Here is a 23,599-nt window from a genome sequence, read left to right on the forward strand (position 1 = left end):
AGCTACTTTGAATATTGCTGCAGGCCAGCTGAGTCAGGCAGCACTGAGAGGGGCTTCTGGGTTATTCGATAGGAGGATGGGAGCGAGGAGTCAGTGAAGAGTGGCTACTCAGAGATCGAACACACTCGAGTAGTTTGAATTGAGTCCGATTTATTGGGAGTTATGCTTCATATTTAAAGAAAAACAATATCAATAGTAGTAAGTTGAGTAGGTCAAGCATGACATGTTTTATAGCCATAGCTATGTGTCAGCACAATCATTAGACAACCATCTAAACATTATATGTATTCTATAAATTCTTTGTCATCAGTTTTATTTACCATAAACAAATCAGAAAAATACTTATCCTTTCCTCTTGAATAGAATTCTTGCTAGTCAACTATTAATCAACAAAATGCAAGTCCATTGTCTATTAATGTTATACCAAAGAACTATTATAAAAAGAGGGTAGTTGTGGGCCTGGAGCGGTAGTGCAGTGTTAGGATGTTTGCCTTGTATGCGGTTGACCTAAGACGACCATGGTTCAATCCCATAGCATCCCATATGGTTCCCCAAGCCAGGAGTGATTTCTGAGCCAGGAGTAACCTCTGAGTGTCACCAGGTGTGGTCCCAAAACAAACAAACAAACAAACAAAAGAGGATAGATATTACTAAAAGGCCAAACATTTTCATAGTCCACAGAATACTAAATAACTGACTAAAATATTATTGTTGATTCTATCAGCCTGAGAAAAATATGATTGTAGATTCTACCAGCTTGAGAAAAATATTGTAGATTATACCAGCAGTTTAGGGTAAATATCATGTAATCTGCAAACAGAGAGATCTTGACTTCTTCCTTTCCTATCTGGATTCCCTTGATATCTTTTTCTTACCTAATTGCTATAGCTAGGACTTCCAGTATTATGTTGAACAGGAGTGGTGAGAGATGACAGCCTTGTCTTGTATTAGAATTTAGAGGAAAGGCTTTTAGTTTTTCTTCATAGAGGATAATATTTGCCATTGGCTTGTGGTAGATGGCCTTAACTACATTGAGAAAGGTTTCTTTCATTCCTATCTTGCTGAGAGTTTTTATCAAGAATGGGTGTTGGACCTTATCATTGTAAAGAGTGTCACAGCATTGTAAAGAGTGTCACAGCGTTGTAAAGACTGTTCCTATAGTGAATGATGATCATAGTTAACTTGCTCCATTAATACAAACTACTAGCTTTTTAGTATTTGTCCCTTAAATTTAAGTAGGCAGACAACATTCACCAGATAAATTTTAGAAAAAAGTCAAGGTTTTTTATTTTTATAATTACTTTATTTAAGCACCATGGTTACAACATTGTTTATAACTGAGTTTCAGTCATAAAATGTACATCACCCTTCACCAGTGCACTTTTCCCACCACAAATGTCCCCAGTTTTCCTCCCTTCCACCCCACTGTCTCTGGGGCAAGCATTTTTTTTCTTTATCTCTGCCCCCTATGTATCTCCTTTTTCTTTTTGCCACTGTTTATTACTATCATTAATTAAGGGGTACCATTGCACCTCTTTTATCACCCAGTTCTTGTCCAGAGTGATCAGTTTCAATTATTATTGTCATAGTGGACCCTTCTCTACCCTAACTGCACTCAACACTCGCGGCAAGCATCCTACCTGACCCTCATCTCTATGGCGTCTGGATATTATTATTATGTTGTCTTTTGCTCTGTGGGTGCAATTATTCTATGTTTGTTCCACTCATTTCACTCAGCATAATAACCTCCATATCCATCCATGTAAGCAAATTTTATGACTTTATTTTTCCTAATGGCTGCATAGTATTCCATTGTATAGAACCACAGTTTCTTTAGCTACTCATCTATTCTTGGGTATTTGTATTATTTTCAGGTTCTGGCTATTGTAAATAGTGCTGCAACAAATAGGATTGCAGAGGGCTTTTTTGCATGGTGTTATGGGTTACTAGGGTACATTCGTAAGAGTGGTATTGCTTGATCATATGGAAGCTCAATTTCTCAATTCTTCAATTTTGAGGAATATTCATTTATTCCCAGTCCCTATAAAGATATCCATTAATTTTTCAAAGTAGCTGATCAAACACTTGTTTGTTTTTTTTTTTTTTTGGTTTTTGGGTCACACCCGTTTGATGCTCAGGGGTTACTCCTGGCTATGTGCTCAGAAATCGCCCCTGGCTTGGGGGACCATATGGGACACCGGGGGATCGAACCACGGTCCGTCCTAGCTAGCGCTTGCAAGGCAGACACCTTACCTCTAGCGCCACCTTCCTGGCCCTGATCAAACACTTCTGAAGTTCATTTGGAACAATAAACGTCCACAAATAGGTAAAGCAGTCCTTGGAAAAAATAAAATGGGAAGCATCAGTTTTCCCAACAAAATGTATTATGAAGCAGTAGTCATAAAAACATCATGGTATTGGAATAAAGACAGATCCTGAGGTCAATGGAATAGACTTGAGTATTCTGATACTGACCCCTAGATATACAATCAATTAATCTTTGATAAAGGGGTAAGAATTACAGTGTGAATCAAGGAAACCTTCTTCAACAACATGCAAAAAATAAACTCAGACCTCTTTTTAATACCATGCACAAAGATAAAATCTAAATGGATTGAAGACCTTGATATCAGATCTAGAACCATAAGGTACACAGAGGAAAACCTAAGCAAAACTTACTCCATGACTTTGTGGGATAAAGGTATCTCAAGGAGGAAACACCACTGTCAAAGCAAGTGGAAGCGAAGATAAACAAAATGGACTACATTAAACTGAGAAGTTTCTTCATTTCAAAGGCAAGAGTGACTAAGATACAAAGGCTACCCTCGGAAACTATTTACCCAATACTCATTTGATCAGGAGTTAATACATAAGATATACAAGGCATGATAGAACTTAGAAAGAAAAAATATCTAACCCCATCATAAAAGGGGAAAAAGAAATGAACAGACATTTCAATGAAGAAATACTGATGTCCAAAAGGAAAAAAGTGCTCCACATTACTAATCATCAAGGAGATGCAAATCAAAACAACAATGAGGTATTATTTCATGGTTACAGAGACTGGCACAAATCACAAAAAACAAAAGCAACCAGTGCTGGTGTGGATGGGGTGGGAGTATAAAGGGGTTTTTATTCACTGCTGGTGCGAATGCTTATTAGTCCAGCTTTTTGGGAAAACAACATTGATATTTCTCACCAGATATTTTTCTTCATTGTTTTTGGAACACGAACTGTTCTCAGAGATAACTCCTGGCAGTTTTCAGTTTTTCATATTTGCTGCTAGAATCCAGATTAGCTACATGCAAGGCAGTGCCTTACTTGATGTACTATCACTCTGCCTTCTCATCAGATATTTAAACATAAAATATAAAAAGTAGAAATCAGTACAATATTTTAATTATTCAAAAAATGTCACAGTAATATTATTGTACCCATTAAATAGAAGGTACAGTTAAATCAAGTAATAGAATACTACAGAATAATGCACATTAAAAACAGTTATAAATTAGTAATAGATCATGGTAATGAAAAGCATAAAAGGAATTGAAAGATTAGCTTGAACAGTTCATTGAAAACCTAGAGCAAAAAAGATTCAGATAAAGCAACACAAAAATAAGTTGCACATGATGACAGAAATCTACTCAGGAATTTCAATATTTAAAAATAAAGAGTTTTCTATATAGAGAATAAACTGAATAATAAGTAGGAAGTTACCACAGAAGTAATTCAAGAGAACATTTCTGAGTTTAGGTCAGAACAGTATCTAGTGTCAGAACAGAAAATGAAAACACATCAATAACAAGATATATTATTATGTTTTGAAAGAAAATATCCAAAGGCCATCAAAAGATCATTTTAAGCAAGATGCTTCAAAGAACTACGTACATTTTTACAAGCAAAAACCTCAGGTTTGATGCCCAACAACATGTGGAAGACAGAGACACAAGTAACCTCCCATCATTGCTGGGTGTGGCTCCCATACCAAACTAACTGAACCCAGAACATCACAAGATCACATTTCTGATCATCTCCAGGATCCTGCTTTCTCGCCCCTGCTCCCGTCAGCATTGACTTCAAGATCTGCTGCTTTACTCTGTGGAATACTGAAAATAGCCCTTTCCTTTGGCTTTATATTTGTCAGTCACATTTTTCTGGTATTAGTCATTTTATATTTGATTCTTCATTATTAGAATTTACCATCTTTGTTTCTGTATCAAGGACATTTCAGATAGTCCTGATTATAGTAAAGGCTCAGTATTTATTAAATGAATAGGATAAAACATAGAAACTTTGGGCTGGAGAGAGTTTAGTGTGTAAGATGCTTGCTTTGCACACAGCTTACCAAGGCTCAATCCCCATCATCCCATATTATTCTCTGAGCACCACCTGGACAGATCATTGAGCACAAACTTGGAATAAGTCCTGAATATCATCAGGTGTAGACCAGGAAAAAAAAAAGAATATGACTTTTCTTATTGTCTGGGAGGTGGAAAGCTATTTCACAGCTTGGATAGTATAGTGGGTAGCATGCTTGCCTTGCATGCAGCCATCCTGGGTTCCATCAACTACATCCTATATGGTCCCTCAAGAATGCCAGGAGTAATTTCTGAGTGCAAAGCCAGGTATAACATCTGAACACTGCCAGTGTGGCTAAAAAAAATTTTTTTTAAATACAAACTTGGAGCAAGCAAATTAAGTAATCTAGGAATTGCCTGGAATATATCTTATAAACCAGGGCAAATAGAGGAAAAACTAGAGGAGGCTCTTCAGTAACCCAGAGCAGAGGTGATGCTGCAGGAAAGGGTCATGGTGGAAGTGTTGGAATGAACTTGCCATCAGATGGGTACTGGTTCCTGCTGTCTTGGGTAAGTGGCAGGAGAGAAAGGGAGGATTTCAGGGAGGAGATTGTGAACACTGAGGGAAGAGAAAATTTGGAGAAGTAATTTGTTTTATTTAGGACTAGTAAATTTGAAGGTGTTTTTAGAAAGCCAATGTCCTGATGTGTTGATATTGAAATTGGAACTGTAGCTAAAGGGTTAAGTGCAGCTAACTTTTTAAGGATCACTGTAAATGCTTTCATTGATGGTATAACAAAGGACAAAACAGTGACAGCTTTTGCAGCCTATGATTTTATTTTGAATTTTATGTGGCTTGAAGATTAGAGAAGCTATTCATTTCTTTTGTAGGATGAGTCCTGAATGCATGAAGTCCCTGTCACAAGTTTGTGTCCCACTCATTGCTTTGCCTGAGTTTGAACCACTGGTGGATGCCCTGCTCATGTGCCCCAGATATGACCCACAGGAAGTGCTCTGTCCTGAGTTCTTTGAGGCAGTGAATGAGGCCTTTTTGCTGTAAGTAACATCTGTTTATTCTTTTTTTGGAAATGCAATTTTCAGATGTTGAAGTCCCAGGATCCTACCTGATGCTCCTAAGAACTACTGAGAGTTGATGCTAAATCAGAAATTCTGGCTCCCCACACCAGTCCCCATTTCTGTGTTGTCTTCACACCAGTCCCCATTTCTGTGTTGACCCCCACACGCACACACACAAGTCCCCATTTCTGTGTTGACCCCCCCCCCCCCCACACACACACACACTGCCTCTCTTATCATGAATCCATTCTCTAAAGGACTTTTACTCCAGAAGCTACCTTTGTCCCACATGAGGAGTTCCAGCTCCCAGCACTCTTTCTCCTCACACTGATTCCCTACCTGAGCCTTCCTCCTCCTACATTCCCAGGACACTTTGGACTCACCCACTGGCACTGAGATCAGCCTTTTTTCACTAACCAATGACTCTAAGATCCCCAAATCTCCTGACAACTGTTCTCTATCCTCCAAAGAACTGGAGGTCTTTTGGAAATCTTCATATTTCAGCCAGGTAGCGCCATGAAATTATCATTAAAACCTGGGTCCTAACCACATGCCCAGTGGCAGTAAAGGCCCCATTCTTCAGACTCTGGCGATAGGTATGATGGAATGATGCATGTATGAAACCATAAATTATAGTACTGTAAATCACAGAACCCCAATAAGGCCTTCCAAGGATAAGAACAAAACCTGTTTAGAGTCACTGGAGTGATAGTACAGCGGGGAGAGCTTGCATCGCAAGCTTCAATCTTCAGCATCCCATATGGTTCCCCAAGATCCTCTAGGATTGATTCTGGAATGCAGAGCCAGGAGTAAATCCTGAGTACCACTAGATGTCGCCAAAACAAACAACAACAACAAAATTGTTGAGAGTTCATTTGCTTTTCACAAAGGGTTTTATCTAACAATATTTACTTGATTTGAAGTTTTAAAATATTGTTCATGTTAAAATAACAATTCAGAAAACTTGTTTTGCTTGAAATATTTGAAGAAATCTAGTCTATATAGATATTTTGTTGGAAAAAGAATATTTTTATAGATAATTGTAGATATTGTGAATAAATCATAGTGATTTTTAATCCAAAATTAAAGGTTTTTTTCATGCTTGCTAACATTACAAACCACTAGTGGGTTGTTGGTCTCTGTTAACATTAAAAAGCATTGGTTTGTATTTAACATGAATCTTTTGCCCAAGTAGGATGGTATAGCTTTATGCATGATTCATTTGGAAAATAATTGCATATTTTATTTTACAGTATCCAAATTTTCATTTATTTTTATGATCACTGATCACATAAAAAATATAAATGTTGAGAATCTAAAAAATATATTGAGAATCTGTCAAACTCTAGTCAGCAGGAACAGTTTTCCAAGATTCACATTTCTGCTACAAATACTTGAGGTAGTAGCATCACTACTGATTTTTTGGTTCATTTTTGTTTTGTTTTGGGGCCATACTCAGCAGCTCTTAGGGGCTACACCTGAATCTTCTCTCAAAATTAATCTTGGCATGCTTGGGGGACCATATGGGATTCCGGTGATCAAACCCAGGTCAGCCATATGCAAGGCAAATGCCCTACCTGTTGTACCATTGCTCCAAACGCACTACTTGGTTTGTTTGTTTTGTTTTATTTTTGGTTTTGGTTTTAGGGTCACACCCAGCAGCACTCAGGGCCTATTCCTGGCTCTATGCTGCTCAGGAATTGCCCCTGATAGGCTTGGGGGACCATATGGGATGCTGGAATTCAAACCACCGTCCTTTTGCATGCAAGGCAAACACCCTGCCGCTGTGCTATCTCTAAGGCCCCCTGATTTTTTTTTTAAGTATATACCAATACTCAGCTGAATAGCATCGATTCTCTGCCAGTCATTCTTTCAAGTAAATTTCCATTAGGAGAAATGTGTCTAGTTAATCTTACAACTTAAAGAAACTTTCTACTGGTTAAATAGTTTTTACTATGAAGCAGAAGTGCTTTAGATATGTTTCATTTCACAACACAGATTTTGTTTTCATAAAAGTATTCTCAATGGCAAATGTAATATATGTATTATTTCATATTGCTACAGCAAACAGATTTGATGTGAAACTGGCAGTGCATATAGTGGTGTAGAGCACAAGACTGCTAGCTCTGTTTTGATTTGTGCTAGACAGCAGCATTTTTTTACTCACTCCTCTGAGTACTAACATCAATTCAGTTGTTTTAATAAAAGGCATGAGATTCAAACTTTTTGTGTTTCAATACATTTTTAAGTTAACTTTTTGAGAAACCTCTAAAACATTTTTTTTAACTTTTAAACTGTAAGTATGTGCAACAACTATGCTGCTTGCCTCGCATACACTGACCTAGATTTGACCCCTGGTATTCCATATGATTCCACAAGCCTCATCAGGAGTGATTCCTGAGTGCAGGTAGGAGTAAGTTCAGAGTACCACCAGGTGTGGTTCCAAAATAAAACTTAAGTATTGTGATTTACAACTTATTAGTGATAGGGCTTCATACAACATTCTATCAATACACCCTTCACCAAAATGTTCCCTCCCTTAGTTCACTCTCACTGCCCTCGCCACACCACAGTAAGCTTATCTCTGTGGACCAGTTCTCAGGATATGTTGCCTTAAACTACTTGTTACTTTCTCATTGTGTTTCTTTATATTCCATATATGATAGAGGCTTTTTCCTCCTGATTAATTTCATCCAGCATCTCTGGATCCATTCATGTAGTACCAAATTGCATGATTTTATTTTCTTAGAGCCAAGTAGTTTTCCATGTGCATATAATACAGTTTCTTTATCCATTCATTGTTCATTGACACTTGAGTTGTTTTTAGATTTGGGATGTTGTGACTAGTATGAAAATTAACATGGGAATGAAAAAATATTTTTTTTCTTTTCTGAATAGGGGTTTTGGGAATAGATGTCAAGAAGTAGAATTGGTAGGTTATAAAGAAGTTTTGTTCTAAGTTTTTGGGACCAGAACGGTGGCACAAGTGGTAGGGCATTTGGCTTGCACGCACTAAACTAGAACAGACTGTGGTTTGATCCCCAGTGTCCCATATAGTCCCCCAAGCCAGGAGCGATTTCTGAACGCATAGCCAAGTAATCCCTGAGCATCACTGGGTATGGCCCAAAAGCCAAAAAAAAGACACAAAATATGGGGCTGGAGTGGTGGCGCTAGAGGTAAGGCATCTGTCAGCCTTGTAACCGCTAGCCTAGGATGGACCACGGTTTGATCCCCCGACGTCCCATATGGTCCTCCCCAAGCAAGGAGTGATTTTTGAGTGCATAGCCAGGAGTAACCCCTGAGCGTCAAATGGGTGTGCCCCCCAAAAAAAACCGAAAAAAAAAAAAAGACACAAAATAGTTTATTTTTTATTTACAGTGCTTGTTGAGGTACTGTGGTTTACAGTATTAATTATTATTCCAAGGTCTTCTCCAACCCAAATTTGCCTCCCACATACTTTATCAGTTCTGATGCCATTAGTTATTTTGTTGTTTCTTCATATTATACATATCAGAGATAATTTTATTATGGAGGTTGTATTATATAGATGGCTTTAGCTACAGACATATAGACTATAATTGAATCCCTGAAATGATGCAAATTTTTAAATCAGTAAATTTAAATTTTTCAAATACTTTCTTTTATATATGTATATAATATTCACAATTAATAGGGTGAATAACTATGCTAATAAATTTTAAATTTACATGAAATTAATAAATCCAACAAATATGCAATTTATTAAGAGTTAGGAAAGGAAATTTTTTTAAATCTAAAGGTCAGTCTGAATATAGTTTGCTTAAAGTATAAAATTTATAATATAAATTAAATAAATTTATAACAATGAATTGTTGGCTTCATGCTATTAAATATATAATATTTATATCTTATATTACAAATATATAATAGATGTCTAAATATCTGCATAAATAGGTAAGGTATTTTAATTTAAAAACTTTTAGGTATAAAAAATTCACCTGAATAGACATAGAAAGAACATTCAGTATAATTGAACCATTTACTATCGAAAAAGTATAAAACCAGGCTAGGAATCACATCTGTTCTTAATCTGGTAGTGAGTAACTATCACCTACTTCCCCCAGATTGAAAGCTTTACTCAATTGTAAAGTGCTGAGATGTTTGTTTTGTCTTTTAAAGAAAGCTGTTGTAAGGCTTCTTGCAAAACTGATTTCAATACTATGAATTTCTGAAGCTATTGTCCATTCACAAAATTTTGTATCATTCTTCCAAAGCTGAATGATTTTCTAGATGGATAGAATATTCTTGGTGAGGTGTTTATGTCAGTGAGTTTTTCTTCTGGCTCTTACAGTTTTTCCTTTGTATACAAGTTCATTTATTTATCTTACTGTTTTTATTATTTTCTGTCTTTGGCCTTTTTCATTCTGAGTACAGTGTATTTTTTTGTTTGGGTCTTTTCACTGCAGACCTCTGGCCTCTTGGATCTTGGTGCCTGCACTCTTCTGTGTGGGAAATTCTTACCTATAATTTCTTTTTTTTTTTTTTTTTTGGTTTTGGTTTTGGTTTTTGGGCCACACCCATTTGACGCTCAGGGGTTACTCCTGGCTATGCGCTCAGAAATCGCCCCTGGCCTGGAGGGACCATATGGGACGCCGGGGATCGAACCATGGTTCATCCTACGCTAGCGCTTACAAGGCAGACACCTTACCTCTAGCGCCACCTTCCCGGCCCCCATCTATAATTTCTTAAACTATTGGTTCTTCATCAAATGTACCTTCTTTAATTCATCCCATTGCTTTTTGGTTTGCTGTTCATTTATTTTCCCCCATCTTTTGCTGTTTTCTGGAAACTTTATCTCATCTTGGATATTACCAATCTTTTCCTTAGATATTATTTTTCTGATCCTCAGACCTTTTGAGAATAGGTCCATACTCTGTTTTTCTTCACTTTAGATTGTAGTTTTTTATTTCTACTCATACTTTCTTTTTAATTTTTTTAAATTAAATCACCATGAGTATAGAATTAAAAGGTGTTGATGGTTGAATTTCAGCCTTACAATGTTCCAACACTCATCCTTCACCACTGTTCATTTCCTTCTACCAATTTCCCTAGTTTCCCTCCTGATCGCACCCCAAGCCTGGCTCAAAGGCAGACACTTGACTCTATCTGTCTATCTGTCTATCTGTCTATCTATCTATCTATCTATCTATCTATCTATCTATCTATCTATCTATCTATCTATCTATACCTATCTTTCTCACTCTCTCTTTCCCCCTTTTTCCTTGAAGGGGTATCATGCATACCACTTCCTTTCAGCTCCCAGTTTTTATTCAGAGAGATAATTTCCAACTTTTATTGTCACAGTGGTCCCTTCGCTTTCCTAACTGTACTTACTCTCCCTGTTACTGTTGTTTTTGGGTATTATTCTCATAGTATGCTTTTTTTAAATATCCACCAGATGAGTGTGATCATTCTGCATCTCTTCCTTACCCTCTGAATCATTTCCCTCAGCATGATACTCTTTATGCCTATCCATGTCTAAGCAAATTTCATGATGTCATTTTCCCTAAGAGCTGCATAGTATTCCATTGTATAGATGTTCTATGTTCACTGCTACACTATTTCCATTAGCCAGAATCTGGAAACAATTCAAGAGCTTGAGAACAGATGAGTGGATAAAGAAACTGCAAAAATTGCCAAGAGAATAATCAGCCCCATCTTATTAAGGTCTAACAGATTCTCATATTTTCTTGTTATTTACTAACTACCTGTACCACTCTTTCTTCTATCTCATTAAGCGGCTTCAATATGGTTTCACTAGAGTCATTCTCAGTGTTTGCAAAACTATTTTGTACTGGTTGAGCCTTCTGTGTTACTATTTTGTTCTCTAAGCTTGGTGGGCTTCTAACATTTTCCTCATTATGCCTGTTGTGCTCATGCTGTGCTGATTTGTATACTCCTGAAGAAAAGTGATGGTTTTTTCTCTCTTACTATTGGCCATCTGTATGTCTTCTTTGCAGAAGTTTTTATTCTTGTCTTCTCTCTGTATTTTGATTTGGCTGATTTTTTTTCTTGGCACATTTTACTAGTGCTTCATTATTAACTCTATCAGATGAGAGGTGATTTCACACAGTTCTGTTAGTATTTGGCCAAGTGTTTATAGCAATTCCTGTTTCTTCCACCAACTGTTTACAGCAATTCCTGTTTTCCACATCCTGGGTAATATTTATTATCTGTTGTCTTTCTAAGGAACTTAGTTGATAATCTTCCCCACCCCAACTTAAACTCTGTGGTTTGTAGAATTATTTCAGGCATTCCACCACCAATCCCACCACCAATGTTACTTTCCTTCTACCGTTCCCCAGTTTCCCACCACCACCACCTCAGCCTGACACCTTAGCAGGCAAAAATAATGTATTTTACATTGATGGTTACAACAAAATTGTGACTAAAATTATAAAAAAAAAAAATAGTTCAGTAAAATTTGTTATATCTCACAGTGTTATATTACACAATGTGTTGTTGAAGTCATTGTCTGAGGATTTACTGAACTGATTGTTGCTAGCTGAACTTTCTATTATTGTTTTCACTTATAGACTAGGCTCCAAATTCAACAATGCTATTTTCTCATCTAATGTTCTATGTTCCTTCTCTGGGCTGTCAGTATTGTTGAATTTGAAGGTGGACAGCTCCAGGAGCTGTAGAACTAGGATGATTCTTTGGCTTTTTCCTTTATGAGATTAGTTGTGAAGCTGTGAAGTTGAACTGTGGAGTGTGGGTGTGGCTTCTGGGACAGGAATCTAACTCCCCCCCCCCCATCCCAAAGTTTTCAGCCCCAAGACTTCAGAGTTTCATTGGCTTGGTATCTCTTTCAAGATTAGTTTGGATGATAATCTTATTGTGGGAAGATTTGTTGTTAGTGGTGGGTTTTTTTTTGTTTTTCTTGTTCGTTTGTTTGTTTTACTTTTCATTTTTGGATCATATACCTAGAAGCACTCAGATGTTATTTTTTTCCTAGTTCTGTGCTTCTGAGTTACTCCTGGCAGTGCTTGAAGAACCATATCAATACCAAGGATTCTGACTAGGATCAGCCATATACAAGGCCAAGTCCTCATGGACTATCCCGCAGGCCCATCTTTTTGTGGTTTTAAAAGGCCCATCTTTTTGTGGTCACATTTTCTTGAGGATTAGTGATGTGCCCTCAGTGTAGAACCAGGAATAAGTCCTAAGTACTTCTGGGTATGACTGAAAAACAAACAAATTTTTCTTTAGCAATAATTGATACAGACCCAGAAAAAGATGACAAGAATATGACTAAAATTAGTGGCAACAACACATTCTTTTCTTTCAAAGAGGCAGGATAGCAAATGAAGTTCTCAGCTAAGGAGCATGTGAGTCATTCTGCTGGAAAGGTAGAGAGGACAAACAAAGATCTGGTCTGCCGTTTCACCACCTTCATTTGTTTGAGTTACTTCTGATTTATTTTTGTTTTTGTTTTTGGGCCACACCTGTGATGCTGGCTCTGTGCTCAGCTATTGCTCCTGATACGGGGGACCATATGGGACACCGGGGGATCGAACTGCAGTCCATCCTTGGATAGTCCTGAACAAGACATATGTCCTACCACTGCGCCATTGCTCCTGTCTGAGTTACTTATGATTTAAAATAAATAAATAAACAAACCGAAGAAAGAAAAGTTTCCCAAAGATTGCTTAAAGCTGAAGACCTGAACAGCACAGTATTTTTCCCTTCAATTTCTCCTGCAGTCCCTTTGTATTCAGTCTGACTAGTTCTTATACCAAGCACCGAGACTTCCGACATTAGGGGCCAGTCCCATATTAGGGGACATTGAGCTGTTTGTCCCCCGTAAGGCAAGCCTCTTCTGTACGGAGAGGGTAAACTGTAAACAGCTGAGAAGTTCCCTTCCATAAGAGGGATGACTGTGGGTTTAAAACTCTAGAATCTTTTGGAGTGTCTTCCAAATGCTATGACAATAAAAGGCTTAATTACAAAATGTGTCCACAACATGCTTTTAAAGACTTTGTATTGTGCTCCGCATTCACTTAGATATTCCCAGAAGTGCTCAACTGGAATTTCTGGAGAGGGACTTTGACAGAGGGAGAAAGAAGTTAAGGATCAACCCTCTGGAAGGAGTGCCACAGCCCACCCGTTGAACAGCTTTCATGCTGGCTTCCTTCTGGGGACACACCCTCCTTCCCTATACCCTCTTTGTTCTGTTACCCTCTTTTCTTCTGTGCTTTGAACTTGTCATAGGAAACACTACACATTCACATTTTCCAAATGAAAAGTCTACTTCTGTTCCTGAAAATCACAGATTTGCTGATAAAAAAAATTAAAAAAACAAAGATCTTAAAGTTCAGCTGCTTAAAGTTTAGCTTCTGGTGGCAGGTTGGACTCTGGGTGTTGGAGTGGAGAAGTGTGATGGTGGAAAACCCCAGTAGGGCAGGACAAGGGAGAACTCAGGCCTACCAGAGTCTAGTGCAACCTCTTCCATCCATTTGTTTTATTGCAATATTATTAATTTATATATTATAGACATTATCTATAATGCATTTTATGACATATAAAAAGCCCTTTTTTAAAATAAAACACACTTATATTTTTATAGGCTTATTCAAATTTTTCCTAAAAATATTAATAATTCGCTGTCGCAGTGACATTAGAGGTAAGGTGTCTGCCTTGCCAGCTTGCCAGCACTAGCCAAGGAAGGACTGTGGTTCGATCCCCCGGCATCCCACATGGTCCCCCAAACCAGGAGTGACTTCTGAGCGCATAGCCAGGGGTAACCCCTGAGTGTTAACGGTGTGGCCCAAAAACCAAAAAAAAAAAATCATAATAATTCATGGAGCTTGAGCAATAGTATAGTGTTTGCCTTGCACATGTCCTACCCAGATTTAATTCCCAGCATCCCATATAGTCCCTGAGCACCACATAAACCTTGAGGTCAAAGCCAGGAGTAACCCATTAGTACCATCTGGTGTGGTCCCAAAACAAACGAACAAAAAAGTCATAATTCAGGACAGAGCAATAATAGTACAGCAGGTAAGGCAATTGCCTAGTAGTACACAGCCAACCTGATTTCAATTCCCAGGATCCCTGATGGTGTCCCCCAAGCACGTCATGAGTGATACTTGAGTGCAGAGCCAGGAGTAATCCTTGAACACCAGTGGGTGTGGACCCCCAAAAGTCATAATTATTCTCCTTCTTACTAAATTTTATATTTATAAGTTTATCTAATGTTAATTTTAATGTTTAATAGCATAAAATTATTTATATAATTTTAAATTTACAAAAAGACTATTCACTTGGATTCCCATAACTTTTTTCACTCTTATTTTGTTATCATGCTCTTTTTCTTTCATTCTTACATATTTATCACTTTTAGGTTTTTTTGTTTTTCTGAGATTTTTTTTTTCCATTTTTGGTTTTTGGGTCACACCTGGTGCTCTCAGGGATTACTCCTGATTCTACACTCAAAAATCGCTCCTGGCAGGCTCGGGGACCATTTGGGATGCTGGGGATCAAACCTGGGTCTATTCCGGGTGCAAGGCAAACGCCCTACCGCTGTGCTATCGCTTCAACCCCTGAGGTTTTTCTTGAGGTTAAGGAGTATATTAATTTTATTTTTCAAATTGATACTTGGCAAATCTTCATGAATACTATAAGTCAGGGGTCTCAAACTCAGTTTACCTGGGGGCCACAGGAGGCAAAGTCGGGGTGATCCTTGAGTGCAAAGTCAGTAGTAAGCCTTGAACATTGGGGGGTGTGACCCAAACAACTAAAACAAAACAATACAAAAAAAGATTCCTCTAAGGCAGGGCCACAAAATGTTGTACGGAGGGCCGTTGCGGGCCACAAGTTTGAGACCCCTGCTATAAGTACTGAAAACTACTATGGCTGTGATAAATATTTATGAATTGGATTCATTGCTATATCTTGAATTCTTTGTTTCAGTAACAGATTTATATTTAAAAATTTATTTCTTGCTGAAAGGAAGAAGATTTCTCTTCCCACATCTGCTGTAGTCTGCCTTTGGCTTCGGCACCTCCCTAGCCTTGAACAAGCAGTGCTGCACCTCTTTGAGAAACTCATCTCCAGTGAGAGAAGTTGTATGAGAATGATCGAGGACTTTGTGAAAGAATCATTGCTGGTATGTACTAAACTATGAGGAAAAAATATATTGTTGAGCCAAAATGAAAGCACAGTGGGTATGGCATCTGTCGTACACACAGCCAACCCTGGCTCAAACCCCGGCATTCCATATGGTCCCCCAAGCCTTCCAGGAGTAATTTCTGAGTGTAGAGCCAGGAGTACCCCTGAGTGCTGCTGGGTATGGGTGAAAAAAAGGAAGGAAGGGAAGGAAGGAGGAAGGGATAAAGGGGAAGAAGGAGGGGGAATGGAGGGAAGGAAGGAAGGAAGGAAGGAAGGAAGGAAGGAAGGAAGGAAGGAAGGAAGGAAGGAAGGAAGGAAGGAAGGAAGGAAGGAAGGAAGGAAGGAAGGAAGGAAGGAAGGAAGGAAGGAAGGAAGGAAGGAAGGAAGGATCATTCATTGATATGCTGAGTATTGTTTTGTTTATTCAAAGTGAGGGTGAAAATGTTAGCATAATAACTGCACCTTTTAGTTTTATTTCTTAAATACCAAAAATTTTTATTATGTTTTATATAGTAGATTTTGGGTTTTGTTTTCAATTTATAGCCATACCAGTGGTGCTCAGTGGCCACTCCCAGCCACTACATAAGGTCCAGCTTATGTAGCAAGCAGAGCCTGTTCTGTAGCCCAATGTTCTGGCCATCTCTCTGCTAAAAGAGCAAGATTTAAATATCAGTGAATTCTCCCATCTTCCTCTGTGCTCCAGATTATGGCCTAGGACTATTCATCAAAGAGAAAAATGTTGCATGATATATTGTAAAATAAAGATGCAAATAGTACCTAACAATTGACAATAAAATGGAATTCACTATCAGGAAATATCTGAGTCATTTTGTTCATTTTGAGGACAGTTGAGAAATAAAATGTTTCAAGGCATTAGAAAAAGGTGTCCAAGGAACCTAAGAGAAATAGAAAAGAAAGAATTATTTTTTAAAACTTTAATGAGGAGCCAGAGAGATAGTACAGTGGATAGGGTGCTTCTCTTTCATGTATTCGACCCAGGTGCAATCCCAGCATTACATATGGTCCCCTGACATTTCAGGGTGTGCCCTAAAATAAAAAATAAATTTAATAAATTTTAGTAGGCCAGAATAATAGCACAGGGGATAGGAAGCTTTCCTTGAGCACTGACAACCAAGGTTCAATCTCCAACACCCCATATAGTCCCCCAAGCTCACCAGGAATGATCCCTTAGCATAGATCCAGAAGTAATTCTTGAACACCGCCAGATGTGGCAAAGAAGAAAAAGAAGATAAATAAAAATAGTTATTAATAAAAAAAAATTAGTTTTGGGTCCCACCACTTAGACAGTGACAGCGGATGGCCTTGCTCACCTTCTGTCCGTTGTTTGGCGCCACTGTAGACTTTACTGCTTTTACCTCTAAGTGAGTTGATACAACTTAAACCCACACTTAATGTAGTTGAGAGAGGACCAAAAAAAAAAAAAAAAAAGAAAAAGGAAGGTAAGAATATAAAATTGTTAAATTCCAGAGTTTTAAAAGGTTTTATAGTAAAATCATTTTACCTTGTCATTCAAATGTTGCATTGCAGGAACACTGTGTGTCATTATTAAATTACTTTAGTAAAATTCAGAGTAAAAACTTTTGATCCTGAATCTGCATGCTACAAATTAATTTTTTTAAATACTTTTATTAGGAAAAAAAAAGGAAAAGGAGAGATCTTTGGGAAGAGTGGGGTAGTCTACGCAGGCCTCCATTGATCTGGTGGTGATTTTGTCTTTCTCAGTGATGTGGATAATGACCCCCATGCCCAAGACAGCAATGCAGTCCATAGCCTGTGAAATGGTCTCAAACAGGTGCTCTGGGTCCATGTTAGGCTCCCAGAGTAACTCACATATCCTATACATTTGTTCTACTGGTATCACTGACCACAAAATTGTCAGTCACCATGGAGAAGCTAATGAGAGCAGATGAAGGGTTCAAAGGTCTTCGAGTCTAGCCCAGTTATTAATAACTGGCTCAATGTAGTAGAGACTGAACTGCTTCTTATACAGGAGTTTGGCCACCATGTTCATCAGGGTATAAGATTTGATCTGCCACTCTTCCTTTTAGCTCATACAGATTCAATCAGAACTGAGGCATTGGGCAATGGTCTGGATGTCAGTGGCAAGCCTGTCCTGGCCGATGTACATACAGATGTATGGGAAAGGTCTTCTGGAAATCTATGGTCAATGTCTGAGCCTGGTTTCCAAAGCGCTAGTTGGCAACTGTGACCACACTGTTTGTACCCTTCATGGTCATGACAGCTCCTCCATAATAGGCATGATTATGGTGTATGGGACCCACAACATCACAGTTGTTGTCAAGTGACTCAGATCTGCACTTGCACAACAGATCTCACTGTTCTCTCTACAAATTAATTTTTGCTGATCCTTTGTTAATAGCAAAATATAATAACTAAGATGTTTTATTTGTCTTCAAGATTTTTATTAAATTTTCTTAATTTGTTCTCCATATAGAAACATTTTTATTTCATTGACTTTCCTGAGTAAGTTAAATTCTGTGGCCCATAGTGGTCCTTGAGATGGTCTCTGAATCTTCTTATGCCTACATCTCTGGTCCTTGGGGTTAGCAAGCTTTAGTAAGCACTGGATTTAGTAAGCACTCTGTGTGAAAGTAAGAGAGCACTGCCCTTAAACCCTCTGGTTCCAAGCTTAAAATTATCTGCCACATTAGCTGCAAAGTCAGCTGACTTAGAAAAGCTTTCAGCAGGGTCATGAGCAGAACTGCAGAACTTTCATTATAGCCCCTTGGATTCTGGAGCATGTGGTATGGTTTCATTGACTGTGGCATTGGCAAGATGTGGCCTGTCAGTGTCTTCCATCAAGCACCCAGTTATGCTGCAGTGCTGTTGTGGGCCTGTGCTAGGGCTGGGTGATGACGAAGGTAACCTGAAGAGCCTGTTTCCTGTTTGCATTATCTAACCCATTCAGCAAAGCACAGTGTCTGGGTGCAATGGCAGGGCTGGTAGGCAGATCAGAAAGATCTAGGGGACTCAGATAGCACTTAGCTTGCTTCTTTTTCTTGAAGAAACTTGATGCCTATTACATTAGAGTTGGATTTGGAGAGTAATTAAAGTGTGATGGTCTGCAGAACATGTGTTTGATTTGGAGCTCTGCTAATTGTATTTCCCTCTCTACATACTAAAATCAACCCAGGAAATTCTATAGTTACCAACATGTTGCAAAAACATAAGATAAAAAGAGTGGTTCAGGTCATACAAAAAAGAAATTATTCTATATTCTTTGACTACTCAGGGATTTGGTATTTTATACTAACACTATGAATAATAAGTATATCTAAAATCATCTGAATTATAAATGCATATGTATATTTTTTACTTTCAAAATAAAAATAAGTTTTCATCCATCACTGCTATAGAGGTGGGGGAGAGTTATGTATCCAAACTGCAGAGCTAAGAATACTAAAAGCACGAGACAAAATTTAACATTGTGGGAGCTGGAGTGATAGCACAGAGGTAGAGCATTTGCCTTGCATGCTGCCGGCATTCAATCCCCAGCATCCTATATGGTCCCCCAAGCCTGCCAAGAGCAATTTCTGAGCACAGAGCAAGGAGTAACTCCTGAGTACACACTCCTGGGAGAGTGTGGCCCTCTCCCAAAACAAAACAAAACAAAACAAAAATTAACACTGTGCCTGTTAGAGCCAGAGTGATAGTACAGCAGGGAGGGCACTTGCCTTGTATTGGCTGACTTATATGGTCCCCTGAGCCCCTTCACGAGTGATCTCTATGTGCAGAACAGGCATAAGCCCAGAATATCACCAGTTATGGCTCCACCCCAAAGACAAAGAGCCTGTCAAGGTGGCGGGATGGGGAGTGGTATGGAAGGGAACCTGAGGACACTGGTGGTATGGGACCAGTGCTGGGACAGTGATTGCCTATAACTCAACTATAACTAACTTTGTAAATTAGGGTACCTTTGTTTTGTTTGGAATGGAGGGCCATTCCTGGCAGTGCTCTAGCATTACTCCTGGGTCTACCTTACCCACTGACTACAGATCATGGTGTGTTAATATAAAATTAAAATATATTTTCTTTTTTTGTTGCTTTTGGGCCACACACAGTGAAGCTCAGGGATTACTCCTGACTATGTGCTCAGAAATCACTTCTAGCTTGGGGAACCATTTGGGACGTTAGGGATTGAATCCAGATCTGTCCTGGGTCAGCAGTGTGCAAGGCCAATGCCCTACCACTGTGCTATTGTTCTGGCCCCAAAATATATTTTCAATAGTTGCTTTTAAGTTTCTTTAATTCCCATTGACTGCAGCATCAAAGCTCTGGTCCCTGCCCTGTTGTGGCCCCTAGAAAAATCTTTGTGTTGACCTCAATGTCACTTTTGAGTCTTAGTGGCAGAGGTCATATGTTGGACCTGCAGGAAACCTAATCTTCCCCGTTAACAACTCTGGAGACCAGGACATATAGTCTATGTCCCACATCTGAGTGCGCGGCTGAATGGCTGGCCTGGGGTGCTTGGGACACAAAGGTCTCTGTGCCTTCCTTTCGCACCAGTGCCAATGACTCAGATTAGCTGTGTGCTTTCCCCTGCCAGTCAGGAGGAGAGGAGTGTGATTTGTCTTTTGTTTTCTCAGCAATGAGAACAGTCCTGTCTGTAAGTCTTCATGGCTCAGTGAAAGCGGATTTTTTTTAAATGGTTACAAATTATTTTTTAATATAATTTTTATTTTGATCATAGTGGCTTACATATTGTTGACAATAATATTTTAGGTACATATTTACATAAAATCAGGGGGGATTTCCATCGCCAAATTGTCCTCCCTACACCTCCGTTTCTGTCCTACCTCCCATTTCCTTTTCCCTCACCCCAGGGCGGCTAGAATATGTGGTCCCCTCTGTATCCAACCCACTACTTAGTAGTCTTGCACCTGTTTGGTCTTGATGCCTCCCTTAAATCCCCCTCTAACTGGAGGCAGGACTAGCTAGTTCAAGTTGCGTGGTTTTGTTTGAAAAAGAGACAAGTAATAAACTGGGGTAAGAGTCTAATACCCCAAAAATGGGCGGAGTCCTTCTAAAGGCTCTCATCATCAATTTGGGAGATGGAGAAAAAGAAGGTGAAACACTCCACTAGTACCAAAAGAAGTATCAAATATCCAGTGAGGGCTCCAGCTATATCGATAAGCACCTCAAAGAACAGACAAAACAAACAAACCAACAAAAACAAAAACAAAAACAGACAAACAAAAATCACGCCATGGTCTTGAATTGAGAAACATGGCATAGCACATAACGAAAGAGAAGAAAGGAAAAGAGAAAAAAAAGTAAGTATAATTGGGGACAACACTTTCAATAATCGCACCCAAACAGAGAAATCGACCAAAATAGATAGGTAAATCAAAAATAATAATAACAATAATAAATGAAGGTAATATATATATTTATATAAAAATAACCAAGGTTTTGTGCTTTTTTTGTATTTGTTTTTTCCCTCCTGCCCTGGCACAGTAAATATTGGGGTCATTCGAAAAGGAATTCACTTGGCCTAAGAGATATGGGGTTTCTTCGTCCTTGGAGCATACTGTCATGGGATCAACTCTAGACTTTGCTCAGGATCAGGATCCTTTACTTTCCCGGTGGTGTTTTTTTTTGTTTGTTTGTTTTGTTTTTGGTGTGTGGAAGACTTCTGCTCTGTGTTTAGAGGTCTCAGTATCTGCACAGATCCTGAGGTGGGACTTATGATGAAGTCAGTCTTTGTGGTTCTAGAGGTTCTGTTACCTCAGTGTCATTTTAATCCATCTTCTGTGGTTGGTGATCTTGGTCTTTGCACTGAACCTAGGGTGGCACCTAGGATAGCGTTTTTCTTTGTGCTTCCAAAAGCCCCATTCCATTACAATTGTCTCTGCCGGACCTTTGGGACTGGGGATCATGATTATTGTGCTGGTCATAGTTCAAACCCTAAACTAGGGCTTTTTTATTGGTCCCAAGATGTATACAGTCTGGTCGTGGTTCTAGCAGCCAGTCATCTGCAAATCCCGATCTTGGTTTTTGGACCTACCAAAGGGTGCCAAGACTTCTGGTTTTGTCTTGTCGTTAGTTGGTAAGGTAGGCTAATCTGCTCTAAGGTCAAGATGTTCGCATTTTCCTCATTGTCAGGATATCATGTTAGAGCTGGGCCTTGTTGTTGGTCCCGCTGTATCAAGGCTGTCCCGGATGGAGTTTGTTTCCTGCAGCTGTTGTGAAGAGCTGTGCCGTTTCTATGTTGGGGATCAAGGGTTCAAGGCTGGATGAATGGTATCTAATTACCTGAAGTCTAAGTTGATTCCACATGACATATTTTCAAGGCAGGAGATATTCCTATATTGTAAACAACTATGAGTTCCCATCTCTAGTAGATAGGAGCTCTTTTTTTTTATATGTAAGATTTCCCCTTTACTTAGTGTGCCTTTGCAGGGGGAAGTGGTGCTACATTATAATGTCTGTGTATTTGTGGGTGGACTGATGGGATAACCGAAACAGGTCACATACCCAAAAACGAGGAGTAAAAAAGAAAAGAAAAAAAAATGGGAATTAAAAATGTATGTGCTCACAAATATATATGTAGGACAATCATTTAAAAAAGATAAATAAATAAATTAAAAACAAAACAAAACAACAACAAAAAAAAGAAATAAAATGAGTTAGCGAAGTTTTTAAGGGACCAAAGTGGTGCAGAGGACTACCTTACATTTGGGGGAGAGCAGGTAAAGAGGTGGTGTATTACAGGTTTTATGCCTATGTTGGAAGTATAGTTTTTCCCATTGTCTTTTGGGTTTTTCTTGTGGTGTGTGGGTTCCCAGGCATCTTCCTAACACATCCCCTGACCTTCTTCAGATTGGTAAAAATTTGCGGCAGGGAGGTCTTGGAAGAGTTCTTGCATTGGGGATACTTTTGGACCTAGGCCCGGTTTCAAGGAACAGTCCGCGTTAGGGGGAGTTGGTAGGGAGGGCCTCGCAGCATGAGTCCACAGGGGAGTTGGCTGTCTTTTCTTGCAGGAGACGAGGTGTGGGTTTATCTGGGTGTCCCCTCGCCTGGGTGCTGGGTACTGGTTCGTTGGGTAGGAGGTCGATCTTGATGCCTAATAGAATAAGGACTGACGGTGAAGAGTTTTAATATGGTGGGAGATCTGGATGGGATTGAGGGGTGAAGGGATAGTTGGATTTCCGGAGGGGAGAAAGGGGAAGGTATATGGGAAGGGTATGAAGGGAGAGAAAAGAGAAAATACCTTAGAGAGAAAAGGGGAAGAGAAAGGTAAAAAAGTAATGAGCAGAATAGAAAAAAAAAATGTTCCCAAGGTAGCATGGTTCTGATCTTGGAAGAGTCTGAAATATTTAGATTCTTCAGTACTCTCCTTTTCCTCCCCACTGTTAAATTGGGTACATTCTTCCTGCCATTCTTCAGATGATAACAGAGTTACTTAAAAAGGAAAAATAAAATTCTTTCCCTACATAAAATCTCAAGCTAAGTTCTTTTTTAGAAAAGATTTTCTCAAAGAATTAATTCTACTTCCTAGATGTGTGGGGTTAGCTAATGTTTGCCTAATATTCTTTCCTTTTTCTGAAGAGACTTTTAAGCATTTACCTCGGGGGCTTATTAAAGGAACACGTTGAAGTAGAGTTGGCTGTGTCCACCAAATATAGTGGCTTCTGCCTGAGGATTCACTACCCTTGGGGTTCAGGTGTACTTTCTAGCATTAGCCTCGGGGTGGCCCCAGATTCCTCTGTACTGCAGAAAGAGGCCTAGATTGCCAGCTGCTTCCTTGACGGGGAAATAAGAACCTGTCAGAGGTGAAGGGAGAGAGAAGAAGCAGAAAACATAAGACACTGCCAGAATGTGGGTGATCTTCATTCTGAGCTGAGCTGAGCTGAGCTGAGCAGCAGCTGACTTACCCTCCTAGGATGTTCCAGGCTGTTGGCCTGGCTGAGGGTCACTGCCAGTCGGGGGCTTTGCTTAGTATCCAGGGTCTGATCTCTGTTTCCTGCTACACTGAGAGACCCAAATTGATTTAAAACTCAGAAGTACATTTGGTACTTGTTAAGATT

At 39.0% G+C, this 23,599-nt stretch overlaps 1 protein-coding gene across 1 annotated transcript in view; it reads left to right on the plus strand.

The window, feature by feature from the left end:
* FANCC (FA complementation group C) overlaps positions 1–23,599 on the plus strand; it is a 126,036-nt gene that overhangs the window by 75,816 nt on the left and 26,621 nt on the right. The window contains exons 6-7 of the mRNA XM_049772236.1: positions 5,190–5,354; positions 15,369–15,525. Coding sequence (XP_049628193.1) covers positions 5,190–5,354; positions 15,369–15,525 — 322 coding nt within the window. The remainder of the gene's footprint in view (positions 1–5,189; positions 5,355–15,368; positions 15,526–23,599) is intronic.

This window comes from Suncus etruscus, chromosome 4 (genome assembly GCF_024139225.1).
Source record: "Suncus etruscus isolate mSunEtr1 chromosome 4, mSunEtr1.pri.cur, whole genome shotgun sequence".
Lineage (NCBI taxonomy): Eukaryota > Metazoa > Chordata > Mammalia > Eulipotyphla > Soricidae > Suncus > Suncus etruscus.